Source organism: Salmo trutta, chromosome 21 (genome assembly GCF_901001165.1).
Source record: "Salmo trutta chromosome 21, fSalTru1.1, whole genome shotgun sequence".
Lineage (NCBI taxonomy): Eukaryota > Metazoa > Chordata > Actinopteri > Salmoniformes > Salmonidae > Salmo > Salmo trutta.
The window spans coordinates 33,088,622-33,105,064 of NC_042977.1; the positions used below are offsets into that span (position 1 = coordinate 33,088,622).

The following is a 16,443-nucleotide window of genomic DNA, read 5'->3' on the forward strand; positions in this document are numbered from 1 at the left end:
ACCTACCTACCTCCCGTTCCTGGCAGAATGGGCTGTAAACTACACCGGTCCTATTCATTAATTAATGACCCTACCTGAAGGGGCTGGCTAGTGGCTCGTGGAGCTGTCTACAGGAAGACAGTGTGATGTATTATAGTGGTCTATGGTGCTCTGTGTTGGGAGGAAGAAGAACAGGGGAGGAGAGGCAGAGGCAGTACACCAGATGAGAGGAGAGAGGACGCCCTCTTTCCTCTTCAGCACCCCTCTCTGACCATCAATCATCCAAGACCATTGTGGTCCTGTCCAGGGTAGCCTACAGCGCAACCACCCAGCCCAGCCACCCAGCCAGGCAGGCAGAAGAAAGGAGAGGAGAGAGGGGGCAAGGAGCTGTAGCCTTCAGGGAGAAAGGAAAGTGGAAAATAATGGCAGCCAGGGAACGGCCTTCTTCCTGTCCTCCTCTCCAGCCAGTGCTGCTGGGCTTGGGGCCAGCGCTGCTCTCCTGCATCTCCACTGTATTCTCCCAGGTCCCAGACCCAGAGGTAAGAACGTGTTTGTTCATACACGTCTTTGTCCACTGGTTGAGGCTCATCATCGGGTTACTGCTTACGGAGGTCTGTCACACTCGCTCCCTCCCCTGTTTATAGGCTGGTTGCTTGTTTTCATGTGATTAATGAATGGGGCTTGTTTGCTATAGAGCTATAGTGTTGGGAGGCCCCTTAGACAATAGTCAATCTACATGTGTCGTAATGGGATACTTTGTGGTGGCGTTCTTCCTAGAGTAGCATGGCGAAGACGGGCCGTTGCAACATGCACAGACGTAGTGATAGCCATTTTCCGCCATTTGTATTTTCTAAAGCTGGGAGTGAAGCCGTAAGCAGCGGAATCAAACATGAAATACTGTAGCAGGCAGTTGAGAGCACCACGGCAGAATATAGAAGGGAGCTAATGCATTGTTTTGAAATGTGAGACTCCATGTTATACCACATACAGGGTGTTGTACAAAACAAGCAACACAATTCCATGCTAGATCAGAGAATAAACATGAAAGTTCTAGAAATGTCCGTCTTGATATAGTGACAACACATGCACTGTTATTGCTGATGGATACCCAGACTGCTGATCGGGTGAACCATTTCCGTGTTGATATGCTGCACCAGCATTGCCAGCAACATTTGTAGTTGGTGGGCGTTAGTGATGAAATCCTCCGATGAGGCAGAGTAGCTTTAATATTCATGTATATCCCTGACTTTGCTTCCATAGATCCAGAGTTTTCTCCTAGTTTTCCGAAGGTGGTCGCTCCATGTGTTTGTATTTATCAGTCTCTGATATTCAAATGTTGATTTCAGAAGATTTTGGTATAGAGTTTAATAGAGAATTGGTGACAGATCCAGTAGGAAAAACTGATTAATGGATTCATGAATAAATATAATGAGCCATTTTTAAAAATATATTATTGATTGTAATGAAATTGGAATTTGGTGAACAAGGTCAATCATAACCCAGTGTGCACAGATGTCATTTCAGCATCTAGTTTTGATTTACATTTGGTAAAGTTGTCAACTAACGTGAATTCACTGTGAAACCAACAAAAAATGTCACCATGTCATTGGATTTAGATTAAAAATTGATAACTTTTTTCAAATCCAATTAGTTTTCCATGTTGATTCAATGTTTTGTTCTTAATGTTTTGTATTTTCATTCACTTAGGAGGTAGATTTCATTATGTTCAGAGAGGGAGCTAAATAATGGTACATCTTAGAGGAAAATTATTATCATTTAGATTATAACAAAGAAAGAGAACCAGCATGCACATGACACCTCTCCCAAATGATTTGAATTACAATACCCATGTGATGTATACTCGCTTGAAGAATGACATCCGGTTCAGTTTGAATATTCTCTCATGTACACAAAAGGGTTCTTTGCGGAGGGATAGGGTTATTCTACCAAGAACTGTTTTGATCAGAAGAACCCTTTTTGGAAGACAAGGGTTTTTTGTAAGGTAAAGGGTTCTACCTAAAACCTTTAACATCATAATAACTATTTTTGGAAGAAAGGGTTCTTTGATGATTCTTTAGAAGAGAAGAATGATTTAGAAGGCATGAAGGGTTATACATAGAACCATATATAATATTTCCCAGCATGCTCTATTGCAGGGAGATTTTCAGAATTGTTTGTTTACTGTAATACCTGTATCTGTGTTTTTGCATGTACAGTACATTGATTGGTTGATTGATGAATTGTATAATTTCATCTGTTAGTAATTGGATTTATTGCACCAGTTACTGAGATGGTTGTTCCAGTTTAGATGATTGAGGTAGTCTCAGTATTCAACCTTCCCTACCCTGGCAGTCATTCTGAATGCAGTTTGCGGGTGATTAACATTTCCACTTGTTGGATATCCTAACTCTGGCTGGATTCTAATAGAAATTACACATCACTTTATAAGCCAGTATAATGTGACTTGTAGGCCTGATGTGGCCTGTAAACCAGGAGATTCCTAACACCACTGTCACGGTCGTGATAATGGATGGACCAAGGCGCAGCGTGTGTTGAGTTCCACATCTTTATTTGCAGTGAAAACTTAAACAAAAAACATACAATGAATGTGAACTACGTGGTGCTGAATGCACTCATACAAAACAATATCACATAAAGCAGGTGGGAACAAATGACAACTTAAGTATGATCCCCAATCAGAGACAATGATAAACAGCTGCCTCTAATTGGGAACCATACTAAAACACCAACATAGAAATATAATGACTAGAACACCCCCGAGTCACGCTCTGACCTATACACCATAGAGAACCCACAGCCACTGTGTTAGGGTATAACTAGGCCCTCAAAGAAAGGCCTTATGATGTACAGTTTGTAATATATTGTTATAACTAATTACATTTTTAAGGCTAATAAGGCTGGTGGAACCATTCACAGAGGGTTCTAGGAAGAATCCTGCTAAGATAAAAGGGTTCTCAGTAGAACCCTTCATAGAGGATACTGGGGATTCTTTGAAAGACCCTACATAGAGGGTTCTGGTTAGAACCCTCTGCAAAGGTTTCTACCCAGCACCAAAGAGGTTTCCCAAATGGGGACTAGCCAAAGAACCCTGTATGGTTCTAAATATGTTAAGAGTGTGTTCATATTATGGCATAAAGTCAGAATTATCTCAACTAAGCCTTTCATGAATCAGGTTTGACATCAAAAATTCAACAACCACAGCAACTGCAAGCTGCAGCCAGAGTCAACTCTCCCACTGGATCTGAGTTGTCTCAATATGTTTACCAAAGTTATCTGGCTCATCTACTAATCCCACCACATCAAATAGGATAGCGAGAAAGACATTTTAGCATTACATAATCATGTTGAAATACTATGAATTCACTACTTTGAATTAAGGGCAGCAGAGTTACAATCTGTTTCCCCCCCTAAAGTGGCATTACACTCTGGAGTAAAGTCATGTCAGGCTACAAACAATTTTCATCAAAAATCCATTATTAGTTTTTGGTTTGGCAACAGGCTGATGGCCTTGGCAGATAGAACACATACTCATACGGTACACTGCTGATATTTGGAGATTGGCTGAGAAGTCAGACAAGGTTAGGCCCATGACATCTTGTTAACATGCTGACTCACCAAAGCCAATCAGCTCTAACACGCAGCTCCCAACTGAGGCCAAACACTCAGCCCTGTAAGACCCTGGCTGAGTGTGAAATGGTACCCTATTCCCTGTACAGAGCCCTAGGGCCCTGGTCAAAAGTAATACACTATGTAGGGAATAGATGGGCTTTGGTCAAAGGTAGTGCACTGTATTATGGGGAATTGGGTGTCATTTCGAGATGAGAGACAACATGGCAATAATACTGTAACGGGGTGAGTGACTGGTTGCCGGGAAGTCAGGCGCAGGAGAGCAGAGATGGGCGATAACAGGAGAACTTTAATATACACCCTGGCCCAAAGGCACAGGCGAGGCAGCACAAAGCACAACCACGGTAACATGAACCGGATTAAACAAAACAAACAAACCTAGGTTTGAAACAAACCTAGCGCAAGCCAGCCTGTAGCGTAACACCCTACATAAAGAACAATTCCACACACAGACATGGGGGAAACAGAGGGTAATATACATTTAGTCTGATGAAGGAATGTGAAGCAGGTGTGCGGGAAAACAAGACAAAACAAATGGAAAATGAAAGGTGATGGCTAGAAGACCGGTGACTTCGACCGCCGAATGCCGCCCGAACAAGGAAAGGGACCGACTTCGGTGGAAGTTGTGAAAAATACTGAGAAAAATTACAACATAACAATTCAAAGAATTACAATTCTCTTACAAAATATACAGTACCTCAAGGCAATGGTCTTTCAGCATGTATGCTGTCTAGAAGAGTTTGGCCCAGAGTCATTTCCTACATATGATTTTATTTGTTGGTCAATCCACCAAATACTAAAGAACACATCTACATAAATAACAATGGCTTCAAGATGTACAATAATCCATGTTTTGATAATGTCATAGTTGTACATTGTTCCCATCTTGTTTATTGACTGTTATATTACATTTCACCCAAAGGAGGCTGGTGAGGGAATAATTAATGGAATAGAGTGAATGAATTGAATGGTATCAACCCCATGAAAACTAGGTGTTTGATGTGTTTGAGACCATTCCATTCATTCTGTTCCAGCCATTAACATGAGCCTGTCCTCCCCATTTAAAGTGCCACCAGCCACCACTGAAATTTGCACCGTTGGTCAAATGCACGTCTGTAATATTCCATTATGGTCATTATTGGAAAAGCACAGATACTTCACTACCTCCCTGTCAAGTTGAATCAAAAAAAAGTTTTTTGCTGAAAGGATATTATTCTTCCATTATTTAAATTTTTTTATTTCACCTTTATTTAACCAAGTAGGCCAGTTGAGAACAAGTTCTCATTTACAACTGCGACCTGGCCAAGATAAAGCAAAGCAGTGCGACACAAACAACAACACAGAGTTACTCATGGAATATTTTATTTATTTATTTTTGTTTTTTATTTTATTTCACCTTTATTTAACCGGGTAGGCAAGTTGAGAACAGTTCTCATTTACAACTGCGACCTGGCCAAGATAAAGCAAAGCAGTTCAACACATATAACAACACAGAGTTACACATGGAGTAAAAAAAACAGACAGTCAATAATACAGTAGAAAAATGAGTCTATATACAATGTGAGCAAATGAGGTGAGATAAGGGAGGTAAAGGCAATAAATAGGCCATGGTAGCGAAGTAAATACTATACAGCAATTAAAACACTGGAATGGTAGATTTGACAGTAGATGAGTGTGCAAAGTCGAAATACTGGGGTGCAAAGGAGCAAAATAAATAAATACAGTAGGGGAAGGGGTAGTTGTTTGGGCTATTTATAGATGGGCTATGTACAGGTGCAGTGATCTGTGAGCTGCTCTGACAATTGGTGCTTAAAGCTAGTGAGGGAGATAAGTGTTTCCCGTTTCAGAGATTTTTGTAGTTCATTCCAGTCATTGGCAGCAGAGAAGTGGAAAGAGAGGCGGTCAAAGTAGGAATTGGCTTTGGGGGTGACAAGTGATTGCGTTCTATGGGTGGGTGCAGCTATGGTGACTAGCGAGCAGAGATAAGGCGGGACTTTACCTAACAGGGTCTTATAGATGACCTGGAGCCAGTGGGTTTGCGACGAGTGTGAAGCGAGGGCCAGCCAACGAGAGCGTACAGGTCGCAGTGGTGGGTAGTATATGGGGCTTTGGTGACAAAACAGATGGCACTGTGATAGACTGCATCCAATTTGTTGAGTAGGGTGTTGGAGGCTATTTTGTAAATGACATCGCCAAAGTCGAGGATCGGTAAGATGGTTAGTTTAACAATGGTATGTTTGGCAGCATGAGTGAAGAATGCTTTGTTGTGAAATAGGATGCCAATTCTAGATGTAACTTTGGTTTGGAGATGTTTTATGTGAGTCTGGAAGGAGAGTTTACAGTCTAACCAGACACCTAGGTATTTGTAGCTGTACACATATTCTAAGTCAGAACCATCCAGAGTAGTGATGTTGGACGGGCGGGCAGGTGCAGGCAGCGATTGGTTGAAGAGCATGCATTTAGTTTTACTTGTATTTAAGAGCAGTTGGAGGCCACGGAAGGCGAGTTGTATGGCATTGAAGCTCGTCTGGAGGGTTGTTAACACAGTGTCCAATGAAGGGCCAGAAGTACATAGAATGGTGTCGTCTGCATAGAGGTGGATCAGAGAATCACCCGCAGCAAGAGCGACATCATTGATATATATAGAGAAGAGAGTCAGCCCAAGAATTGAACCCTGTGGCACCCCCATAGAGACTGCCAGAGGCCCGGACAACAGGCCCTTAGATTTGACACACTGAACTCTGTTGGAGAAGTAGTCGGTGAACCAGTCGAGGCAATCATTTGAGAAACCAAGGCTGTTGAGTCTGCCGATGAGGATGTGGTGATTGACAGAGTCGAAAGCCTTGGCCAGGTCAATGAATACGGCTGCACAGTACTGTTTCTTATCGATGGCGGCTAAGATATCGTTTAGGACCTTGAGTGTGGCTGAGGTGCACCCGTGACCAGCTCAGAAACCGGATTGCATAGCGGAGAAGGTACGGTGGGATTCGAAATGGTCAGTGATGTGTTTCGAAGACTTTAGAAAGGCAGGGCAGGATGGATATAGGTCTATAACAGTTTGGATCTAGAGTGTCACCCCCTTTGAAGAGGGGGATCACCGCGGAAGCTTTCCTATCTTTAGGGATCTCGGACAATACAAAATAGAGGTTGAACAGACTGGTAATAGGGGTTGCAACAATGGCGGTGGATAATTTTAGAAAGAGAGGGTCCAGATTGTCTAGCCCAGCTGAATTGTACGGGTCCAGATTTTGCAGCTCTTTCAGAACATCTGCTATCTGGATTTGGGTGAAGGAGAACCTGGGACGGCTTGGGCAAGTAGCTGCGGGGGGTGCGGAGCTGTTGGCCGGGGTATGGTAGCCAGGAAGAAAGCATGGCCAGCCGTAGAGAAATACTTATTGAAATTCTCGATTATCGTGGATTTATCGGTGATGACAGTGTTTCCTAGCCTCAGTGAGATGGGCATCTGGGAGGAGGTGCTCTTATGAATGTTTCTAATATTGCACTCTGAATTAAATAAAAACAATGTAATTTTTCACATGAAAATCCCATTTGCTTGACAGTCATCTGAAGTAAGTGTTTTGGCTTTTTCCCAGATGTATTGTTCTATAAACCGTCTTCCCATTTCAGTGTGAGATTAGATTATTTACAATGGCAGAAAACATAATAAGTGTCTGTGTTCTGACCCATCATGTATTTATCAGTAGACATGAACTATGGGGCTAGATTAAACCAATGATTTGTATACACACTAGTTGACTGATAGGGGGCGCTGTGTTGAAACCACCGTGACTCAATCATGGCACTGATCACACCATTGTAAAAAATTATTTTGGAAAAAATAGAAATGCATTTATTAATGTCTGCATTCGTTTTTGCCACATTTATTCCATTACAGACAACTTAATGCATACTTTTAAATGGCATAATGTGAGATAAACATAAAAAAATGCACAAATATTTTTTTCTCCTTAAAGTACGTATATTCTTTTTGATTACTAACGCTACTGTCCCCACTACAACAAAAAAAACACTTAAAAACATGTCATTTTGTCCTTGAAAGAATTAATTGAAATACTGTAGAATTCCATTCATTCCTATGGAGGACTGCTCCTACTGGGGAGTGCCAATATGGCCGACTGGTGGCTTCAAAGCCTCTCAACAGCATGCATACATAATACATAGCGTCAGCAATCCAGGGTTTATATATAGTGCATTCAGAAAGTCTTCAGACTCCTTCCCTTTTTCCACATTTTGCTACATTACACCGTTATTTTAAAATGGATTAAATAAAACATTTTCCTCATCAATCTAGAAACAATACCCAATATTGACAAAGCAAAAACAGGTTTTTAGAAATTTTTGCAAATGTGTAAAAAAAAACATGAACATGATTTGGAAAGGCACACACCTGTCTATATAAGGTCCCACATTTGACAGTGCATGTCAGAGCAAAAACCAAGCCATGAGGTCGAAGGAATTGTCCGTAGAGCTCCGAGACAGGATTGTGACGAGGCATAGATCTGGGGAAGGGTACCAAAACATTTCTGCAGCATTGAAGGTCCCCAAGAACACAGTGGCCTCCATTATTCTTAAATGGAAGAAGTTTGGAACCACAAGACTCTTCCTTGAGCTGGCTGCCCGGCCAAACTGAGCAATCGGGGGAGAAGGGCCTTGGTCAGTGAGGTGACCAAGAACCCGATAGTCACTCTGATAAAGCTTCAGAGTTCCTCTGTGGAGATGGGAGAACCTTCCATAAGGACAACCATCTCTGCAGCACTCCACCAATCAGGCCTTTATGGTAGAGTGCCCAGATGGAAGCCATGAGAAATAAGATTCTCTAGTCTGATGAAACCAAGAATGAACTCTTTGGCCTGAATGCCATGTGTCACGTCTGGAGGAAACCTGGCACAATCCCTACAGTTAAGTATGCTGGTGGCAGCATCATGATGTGGGGATGTTTTTCAGCAGAAGGTACTGGGAAATGAGTCAGGATCAAGGGAAAGATGAGCTAGCGCTGAATTTTCTCATTTTCTCAAGACCTATCTGAAATAAAAACAAGTGAAATGCTATCTGAAATGCGAATACTCAGACTAACACTATAACCTTCAACACTTTAGAGACTCTTTTTAGTCAGCAAAAAACATGCTTCCAATCATATCATATCAATATCTCAAAAACAATATCTTAAGATTGTTGTCACACTAAAGAAGGAGCATGTTCAGTTTAAAAGTGCCCTTTTCCTCTCCACCAAACAAACAGTGTTTGGATCCCTCTAATTAGGGGGAGAGTGCTTAATGTTCTTCCATTCACTCTTTGTGCCAAGATGTGTGATTCATTCTCCTCCATCAGTGCCATTCACTCAGTGAGGCAATTATTTGGTTTTCATTGTGTTCTTACAGTATTTCTCAGCATTCGGTAGCTTTCCAGGGCCTTATTTCCAACTTGAGTTTTCAGCAAAAGTTGGGTTAAGTCAACATAACATAACAAATTGGTGGGGAAAAAATGACTTAATACACATTCTAGTGTTCAAAGTGATTGGGTATGACACGACAAACATAATGTTGCTCTTTGTCTATTTTGTTGCTTGTTGTTCAATGCTCTTGTTTTTTTCTCAATTGTTCTTATTCAGATAGTCATCATTCTATTTCTGTGAAGGTGGTTGGGATTCAACCCATTGTTCTCTATTTGTGAGGCAGATTAGATTTTTTTAGGCATGTGCTGGTAGCTCTCACAAGTGGCCTAAGGTTGATTGAGATATTCGGAATATGAAGGGGTCATGAGGGGTCACACCAGACTGGCATGTTCCACATTCTGCATGATCTACTAAATCCTCTTTTTCAGGGTTTTATTCCAAGCCTATCTTCCCTGTTGTTTTCTCCCTAAACACACAGTGACATAAACTTCCCACTGGGCACAGACGTCAATTCAATGTCTATTCCATGTTGGTTCAACATCATTTCATAGAAAATTCAACCAGTGTGTGCCCAGTGGGTTGTTTTTTCCAATTCTGTATTTCCTCCAGTTGTCTTTCCACCATGTCTCTTCAGAAACTAAAAGGAAGCGAAAACTATCATTCTCTCAATCAGATTGATATTTGCTTCCATTGCGGTATTTTTTCAATTTGCATTAGACTCATTTATATGAAGATCCTCAAACTGCATAGTGATTTGAAGAGTACCTGTCTAGATTACACAATAAGTAACTAATGCAAATTTTGACTCTTTTTCCTCAGCTTTTACCGACAGATCCCCCAAAGAAGCCAGACCCAGTCACTTCAGAAACAGTCGTGTTCTGGGGACTGCGGTTATGGCAGGTTATTGGCATCTTCTCTATGTTTATTCTAGCAGTCAGTAAGTATTTCTCCAGACCTGTCATAATCGTGTGCCAGACTCATTCAAGATGATTTATGAGATGAGAATATTCACACATATTCACTTAAGTATCTATCAATCTCACATCAATTCTCCCTTCCAATTCTATTTACATAAATCACATTAATAAAATGTATTATACATCAGTCAGTTAGTCAGTTAGTTAGTTAGTCAATCAGTAGTCAGTCAGTCAGTCAGTCAGTCAGTTAGCTAGTTAGTCAGTCAGCCTGTTAGTCAGTCAGCCAGTTTGTTAGTCCATTAGTTAGCCCGTCAGTTAGTTAGTAAGTAAGTCAGTCAGTCAGTCAGTCAGTTCAGTCAGTCAGTCAGTCAGTCAGTCAGTAATTTAGTCATTCAGTCAGTTAGTAAGTCAGTCAGTCAGTCAGTCAGTCAGTCAGTCAGTAATTTAGTCATTCAGTCAGTTAGTTAGTCAGCCAGTTAGTTAGTCCATCAGTTAGTTAGTCAGTTAGTTAGTTAGTTAGTCAGCCAGTTAGTCCATCAGTTAGTTAGTCAGTTAGTTAGTTAGTCAGCCAGTTCGTCCACCAGTTAGTCAATGTCAGTCAGTTAGTCAGATAGTCAATTAGTCAGTTAATCAGTCAGTCAGTTAATCAGTTAGTCAGTCAATTAGTCAGTCAGTTGGTTGGTCAGTCAGTCAGTCAGTCTGCAGTTAGTTAGTCAGTCAGTCAGTCAGTCAGTTAGATAGTTAGTCAGTCAGCAAGTTAGTCAGTTAGTCCGTCAGTCAATCATTTAGTCAGTCAGTCAGTTAGTTAGTTAGTCAGCCAGTTAGTTAGTCCATCAGTTAGTCAATTAGTTAGTCAGTCAGCCAGTTAGTCCGTCAGTTAGTCAATGTCAGTCAGTCAGTCAGTCAGCCAGTCAATTAGTCAGTCAGTTAGTCAGTCAGTCGGTTAGTCAGTCAGCCAGACAGTCAATTAGTCAGTCAGTCAGTTAGTCAGTCAATCAGTTAGTCAGTTAATCAGTCAGTCAGTCAGTTAGTCAGTCTGCAGTTAGTTAGTCATCAGTCAGTCAGTCAGTCAGTGAATTAGTCAGTCAGTCAATCATTCAGTCAGTTAGTCAGTCAGTCAGTCAGTCAGTCACTTAGTCAGTCAGTCAGTCAGTCAATTAGTCAGTTAGTTAGTCAGTCGTTTAATCAGTCAGTCAGCCAGTCAGTTAGTCAGTAAGTCAGTCAGTCAGTCGATTAGTCAGTCAGCCAGTCAGTCAACTAGTCAGTCAGTCAGTCAGTCAGTTAGTCAGTCAGTCAGTCAGTCAGTCAGTCAGTCAGTCAGTCAGTCAGTCAGTCAGTCAGTTAGTTAGTTAGTCAGTCAGTTAGCCAGTCAGTCAATTAATCAATCAGGTAGTCAATTAGTCAGTTATTTAGTCAGTCAGTCAGTCATTTAGTCAGTCAGTCAGTTAGTCAATCAGGTAGTCAATTAGTCAGTTATTTAGTCAGTCAGTCAGTCAGTTAGTCAGTCATTTAGTCAGTCATTTAGTCAGTCAGTCAGTCAGTTAGTCAGTCAGTCAGTCAGTCAGTCAGTCAGTTAGTCAGTCAGTCAGTCAATTAAGGCACAATGCCACAGCTCAGCTACAGTGGGTATCATAAGTATCCACACCCCTTTTCACATTTTGTTGCATTACAAAGTGGGATTGAAAAATTAAATGATAGGGATTGAATGATTTTCTAAGGACTACTCTTTCCTCTGTCCCCCATACGAACAACTTGTTGAAAGCCACATGAAGAAAGGCATTGAAAGTTAAAAGATGGGTAACAATAACAAATAACACATTGAATATACTCCTGCTTCCTGTTTACAAACAAAAGCTCAAACAGGAAGTACCCGTGAGGCGCTCCGTAGAGAGCATCGACGAGCTAACCACCTCCAGCTTCATCAGGAAATGTATCGCCAATGTTGTCCTCACAGTAAAGGTTCACTGCTCCACAATCAAAAGCCCTGGATTAACACAGAGGCATGCAATACGTTTAAGGACAGAACTACTGCACACAGGGCTATCGCAGCCAACCCAGAGGCTATGACTGAGGACATAAACGCGTACAAGAAGTCCTCTGCAGAGCCATCAAACAGGCAGAAGGACAATATAGGAACAAGGTGGAATCCGATTACACCGGCTCCAACACCTGACGCATGTGGCAAGGGCTACAGTCCATTACGGATTACAAAGGAAGACCTAGCCGTGATCTTCCCAACAATGTCTCTCTACCAGATGAACTCAATGCGTTTTATGCACGCTTCAACAAAAAACAACACCAAGCCTCTTCTCCCTCAGGAGGCTGCAACTATTTGGCATGGCCCCAAAGATCCTCAGGAAGTTTTACAGCTGCACCAAAAAGAGCATCCTGACTGGTTGTATTACCATCTGGTATGGCAACTGCACCGCCCTCAACAGGAAGGCCCTACAGAGGGTGATGCGGACGGCCCAGCACATCACTGGGGGTGATTCTCAAGCCATCCAGTACGTACATGCCAGACAGTGTCTGAGAAAGGCTCAAAGAATTGCCAAACACTCCAGCCACCCAAAACATTGACTGTTCTCCATACTCCATAGCATCAATGCTCAGAGCAACATACTCCTAAACAGCTTCTATCCCCTGGCAATAAGACTGTTAAATGGCTAACAGCTACTGCTCTCTATCTCCCACAGACTATCCACACCAGCTCTATGCCCATCGACAGGTCTCTACCCACTCTGACACAAACACCTTCACTGTCACACTTGTGTTTGTTTCTTATTTTTTTATTTAATTTATAATTTTTTGACCCCAATTTCATTATATCCAACTGCGATCCAATTACAATCTTGTCTCATCGCTGCAACTCCCCAACGGGCTAGGGATAGGCGAAGGTCGAGTCATGTGTGCTCCGAAACATGACCCGCCAAACCACGCTTCTTAACACCCGCCCGCTTAACCCGGAAGCCAACTGCACCAACGTGTTGAAGGGAAACACCACTCAACTGATGACCGTTGTCAGCCTGCAGGCGCCCAGCCTGCCACAAGGAGTCGCTAGAGCGCGAAGAGCCAAGTAAAGCCTCGGCCAAACCCTCCCCTAACCTGGACGACGCTGGGCCAATTGTGCGCCGCCCTGTGGGACTCCCAGTCATGGCCGGTTGTGACACAGCTTGGGATCAAACCCAGGTCTGTAGTGACACCTCAAGCACTGTGATGCAGTTCCTTAGACCGCTGCGGCACTCGGGAAGCCCCACTTTTGTGTATTTAAAAAAATATATACACTATCATTCAAAAGTTTGGGGTCACTTATAAATGTCGTTGTTTTGAAAGAAAAGCACATTTTTGGGCCATTAAAATAACATCAATTTGATCAGAAATACAGTGTAGACATTGTTAATGTTGTATATGACTATTGTAGCTGGAAATGGCAGATTTTCTTTATGGAATATCTACATAGGCGTACAGAGACCCATTATCAGCAACCATCACTCCTGTGTTCCAATGGCACGTTGTGTTAGCTAATCCAAGTTTATCATTTCAAAAGGCTAATTGATCATTAGAAAACCCTTTTGCAATTATGTTAGCACAGCTGAAAACTGTTGTCCTGTTTAAAGAAGCAATAACACTGGCCTTCTTTAGACTAGTTGAGTATCTGGAGCATCAGCATTTGTGGGTTCGATTACAAGCTCAAAATGGCCAGAAACAAAAAACTTTCTTCTGAAACTCGTCAGTCTATTCTTGATCTGAAAAATGAAAGCTTTTCCATGCGAGAAATTGCCAAGAAACTGAAGATCTCGTACAACGCTGTGTACTACTCCCTTCACAGAACAGCGCAAACTGGCTCTAACCAGAATAGAAAGAGGAGTGGGAGGCCCCGGTGCACAACTGAGCAAGAGGACAAGTACATTAGAGTGTCTAGTTTGAGAAACAGACGCCTCACAAGTCCTCAACTGGCAGCTTCATTAAATAGTACCCGCAAAACATCAGTCTCAATGTCAACAGTGAAGAGGCGACTCCGGAATGCTGGCCTTCTAGGCAGAGTTCCGCTGTCCAGTGTCTGTTTTTTTGCTCATCTTAATCTTTTATTTTTATTGACCAGTCTGAGATATGGCCTTTTCTTTGCAACTCTGCCTAGAAGGCCAGCATCCCGGAGTCGCTTCTTCACTGTTGACATTGAGACTGGTGTTTTGTGGGTACTATTTAATGAAGTTGCCAGTTGAGGACTTGTTGGGCGTCTGAGACAGGTTAAAGAAGGATTTTTAAGCCTTGAGACAACTAAGACATTGCGCACGTGTACCATTCAGAGGGTGAATGGGCAAGACAAAAGCTTGAAGTGCCTTTTAATGAAATATTGTAGTAGGTGCCAGGCACACCGGTTTGTGTGAAGAATTGCAACATGGGCGAGCATCCCTGTAGATCGCTTTCAACACCTTGTAGAGTCCATGCCCCTACGAATTGAGGCTGTTCAGAGGGCAAAAGGGGGAGCAACTCAATATTAGGAAGGTGTTCTTAATGTTTTGTACACTCAGTATATATTATTATTACTATCAATACATTGTTGGGAAAGAGCTCTTAAGGTAAGAATTTCACTGTACTGTTTTACAGCTGTTGTATCCTGTGCACGTGACAAATAAACTTAGAACTTGAAACTTTGAAACCTGAAGTTAATAATTATGCTGTGGATGATATATTAAACTACCCAGACACATCAAAGATACAGTCCTCCTTCTGAACTGAGCTGTAGGACAGGATGGAAACTTCTCAGGGATGTCACTATGAGGCCATTGGTGATTTTAAAGCAGATACAGAGTTCAATGGCTGTGATGGGAGAAAACCGAGGATGGATAAAAAAAAACATTGTAGTGACTCCTAAATGACAGAGTGAAAGAAATTATACAGAACACAAATATTCTAAAACATGCATCCTGTATGCAACAAGAGACCAAAGTATTGATGCAAAAAAACACGGGAAAGGAATGTACTTATTGGCCTAAATGCAAAGCATTATGTTTGGTGCAAATCCAACAGAATACATCACTGAGTAACTGCCACCTTATTTTCAAGCATGGTGGTGGCTGCATCATTGTATGTGTTTGCTTGACATCGGCAACGACTGGGGAGTATTTCAGGATAAAAATAAATGGGAGGGAGCTAAGCGTCGGCAAAATCCTAGAGGAGAATCTGCTTCAGTCTGCTTTACACCAGACACTGTGAGAGGAATTTCACCTTTAAGCAGGACAATAACCTACTGTACAACACAAGGCCACATCTACACTGGAGTTGCTTACCAAGAAGACAGTGAATGTTCCTGCTTGGCTAAGTCAGCAAGACAAAGGAGCTGATCGTGCACCAAGTCTAGAACCAACGGGATCCTCAATAGCTTCTACTCCCAATTCATAAGACTGCTAAACAAGATTGCTAAATAGCTAATCAAATGGCTAGCCGGATTAACTGCATTGACCATTTTTGCATTAACTCTCCTACACTGACTCTATGCACACACACTGGACTCTAGCAAAACACACTCACAAATACTTACACTGACACCCCAACAAACACATACACACCCGAACACATACATTCTTTTCACTCTCTCTCCTGCACTGACTATGCACACACACTGGACTCTACCCACACGCTCACACATACTTACATCGACAACCTAACACACACATACGCCCAAACACACACATAACACGCACAGACAAGCATACTGACACCACACACACACACTCACACACACAGACATACTTTCACACTCACCACATACGTTGCTGCTACTGTTTATTATCTATCCTGTTGCCTAGTCACTTTACCGCTACCTGTACATAGCTACCTCAATTACCTCGTACCACTACACATCGACTCGGTACTGGTACTCCCTGCCATTTTTACTCGTTATTTTTATTCATTATTCAGTGTATTTATTTCTCGTGTCACTCTGTGTATATATATATACAGTTGAAGTTGGAAGTTTACATACACCTTAGCCAAATACATTTAAACTCAGTTTCTCACAATTCCTGACACTTAATCCTAGTAAAAATTCCCTGTCTTAGGTCAGTTAGGATCACCCCTTTATTTTAAGAATGTAAAATGTCAGAATAACAGTAGAGAGAATGATTTATTTCAGCTTTTATTTCTTTCATCACATTCCCAGTGGGTCAGAAGTTTACATACACTCAATTAGTATTTGGTAGCATTGCCTTTAAATTGTTTAACTTGGGTCAAACATTTTGGGTAGCCTTCCACAAGCTTCCCATGGTTGGGATGGTGTTCTTCAGCTTGCAAGCGTCCCCCTTGTTCCTTCAAACATAACGATGGTCATTATGGCCAAACAGTTCTATTTTCGTTTCATCAGACCAGAGGACAGTTCTCCAAAAAGTACAACCTTAGTCCCCATGTGCAGTTGCAAACCGTAGTCTGGCTTTTTTTTATGGCGGTTTTGGAGCAGTGCCTTCTTCCTTGCTGAGCGGCATTTCAGGT

General features: G+C 42.0%; 1 protein-coding gene across 1 annotated transcript in view; it reads left to right on the forward strand.

The window, feature by feature from the left end:
* Positions 1 to 268: 268 nt before the first annotated feature.
* The window catches only part of LOC115156435 (transmembrane inner ear expressed protein-like), a 45,226-nt gene continuing 29,051 nt past the window's right edge, over positions 269 to 16,443 (forward strand). Inside the window, exons 1-2 of the mRNA XM_029703864.1 lie at positions 269 to 518; positions 9,860 to 9,977. Coding sequence (XP_029559724.1) covers positions 402 to 518; positions 9,860 to 9,977 — 235 coding nt within the window. The 5' untranslated portion in view covers positions 269 to 401. The remainder of the gene's footprint in view (positions 519 to 9,859; positions 9,978 to 16,443) is intronic.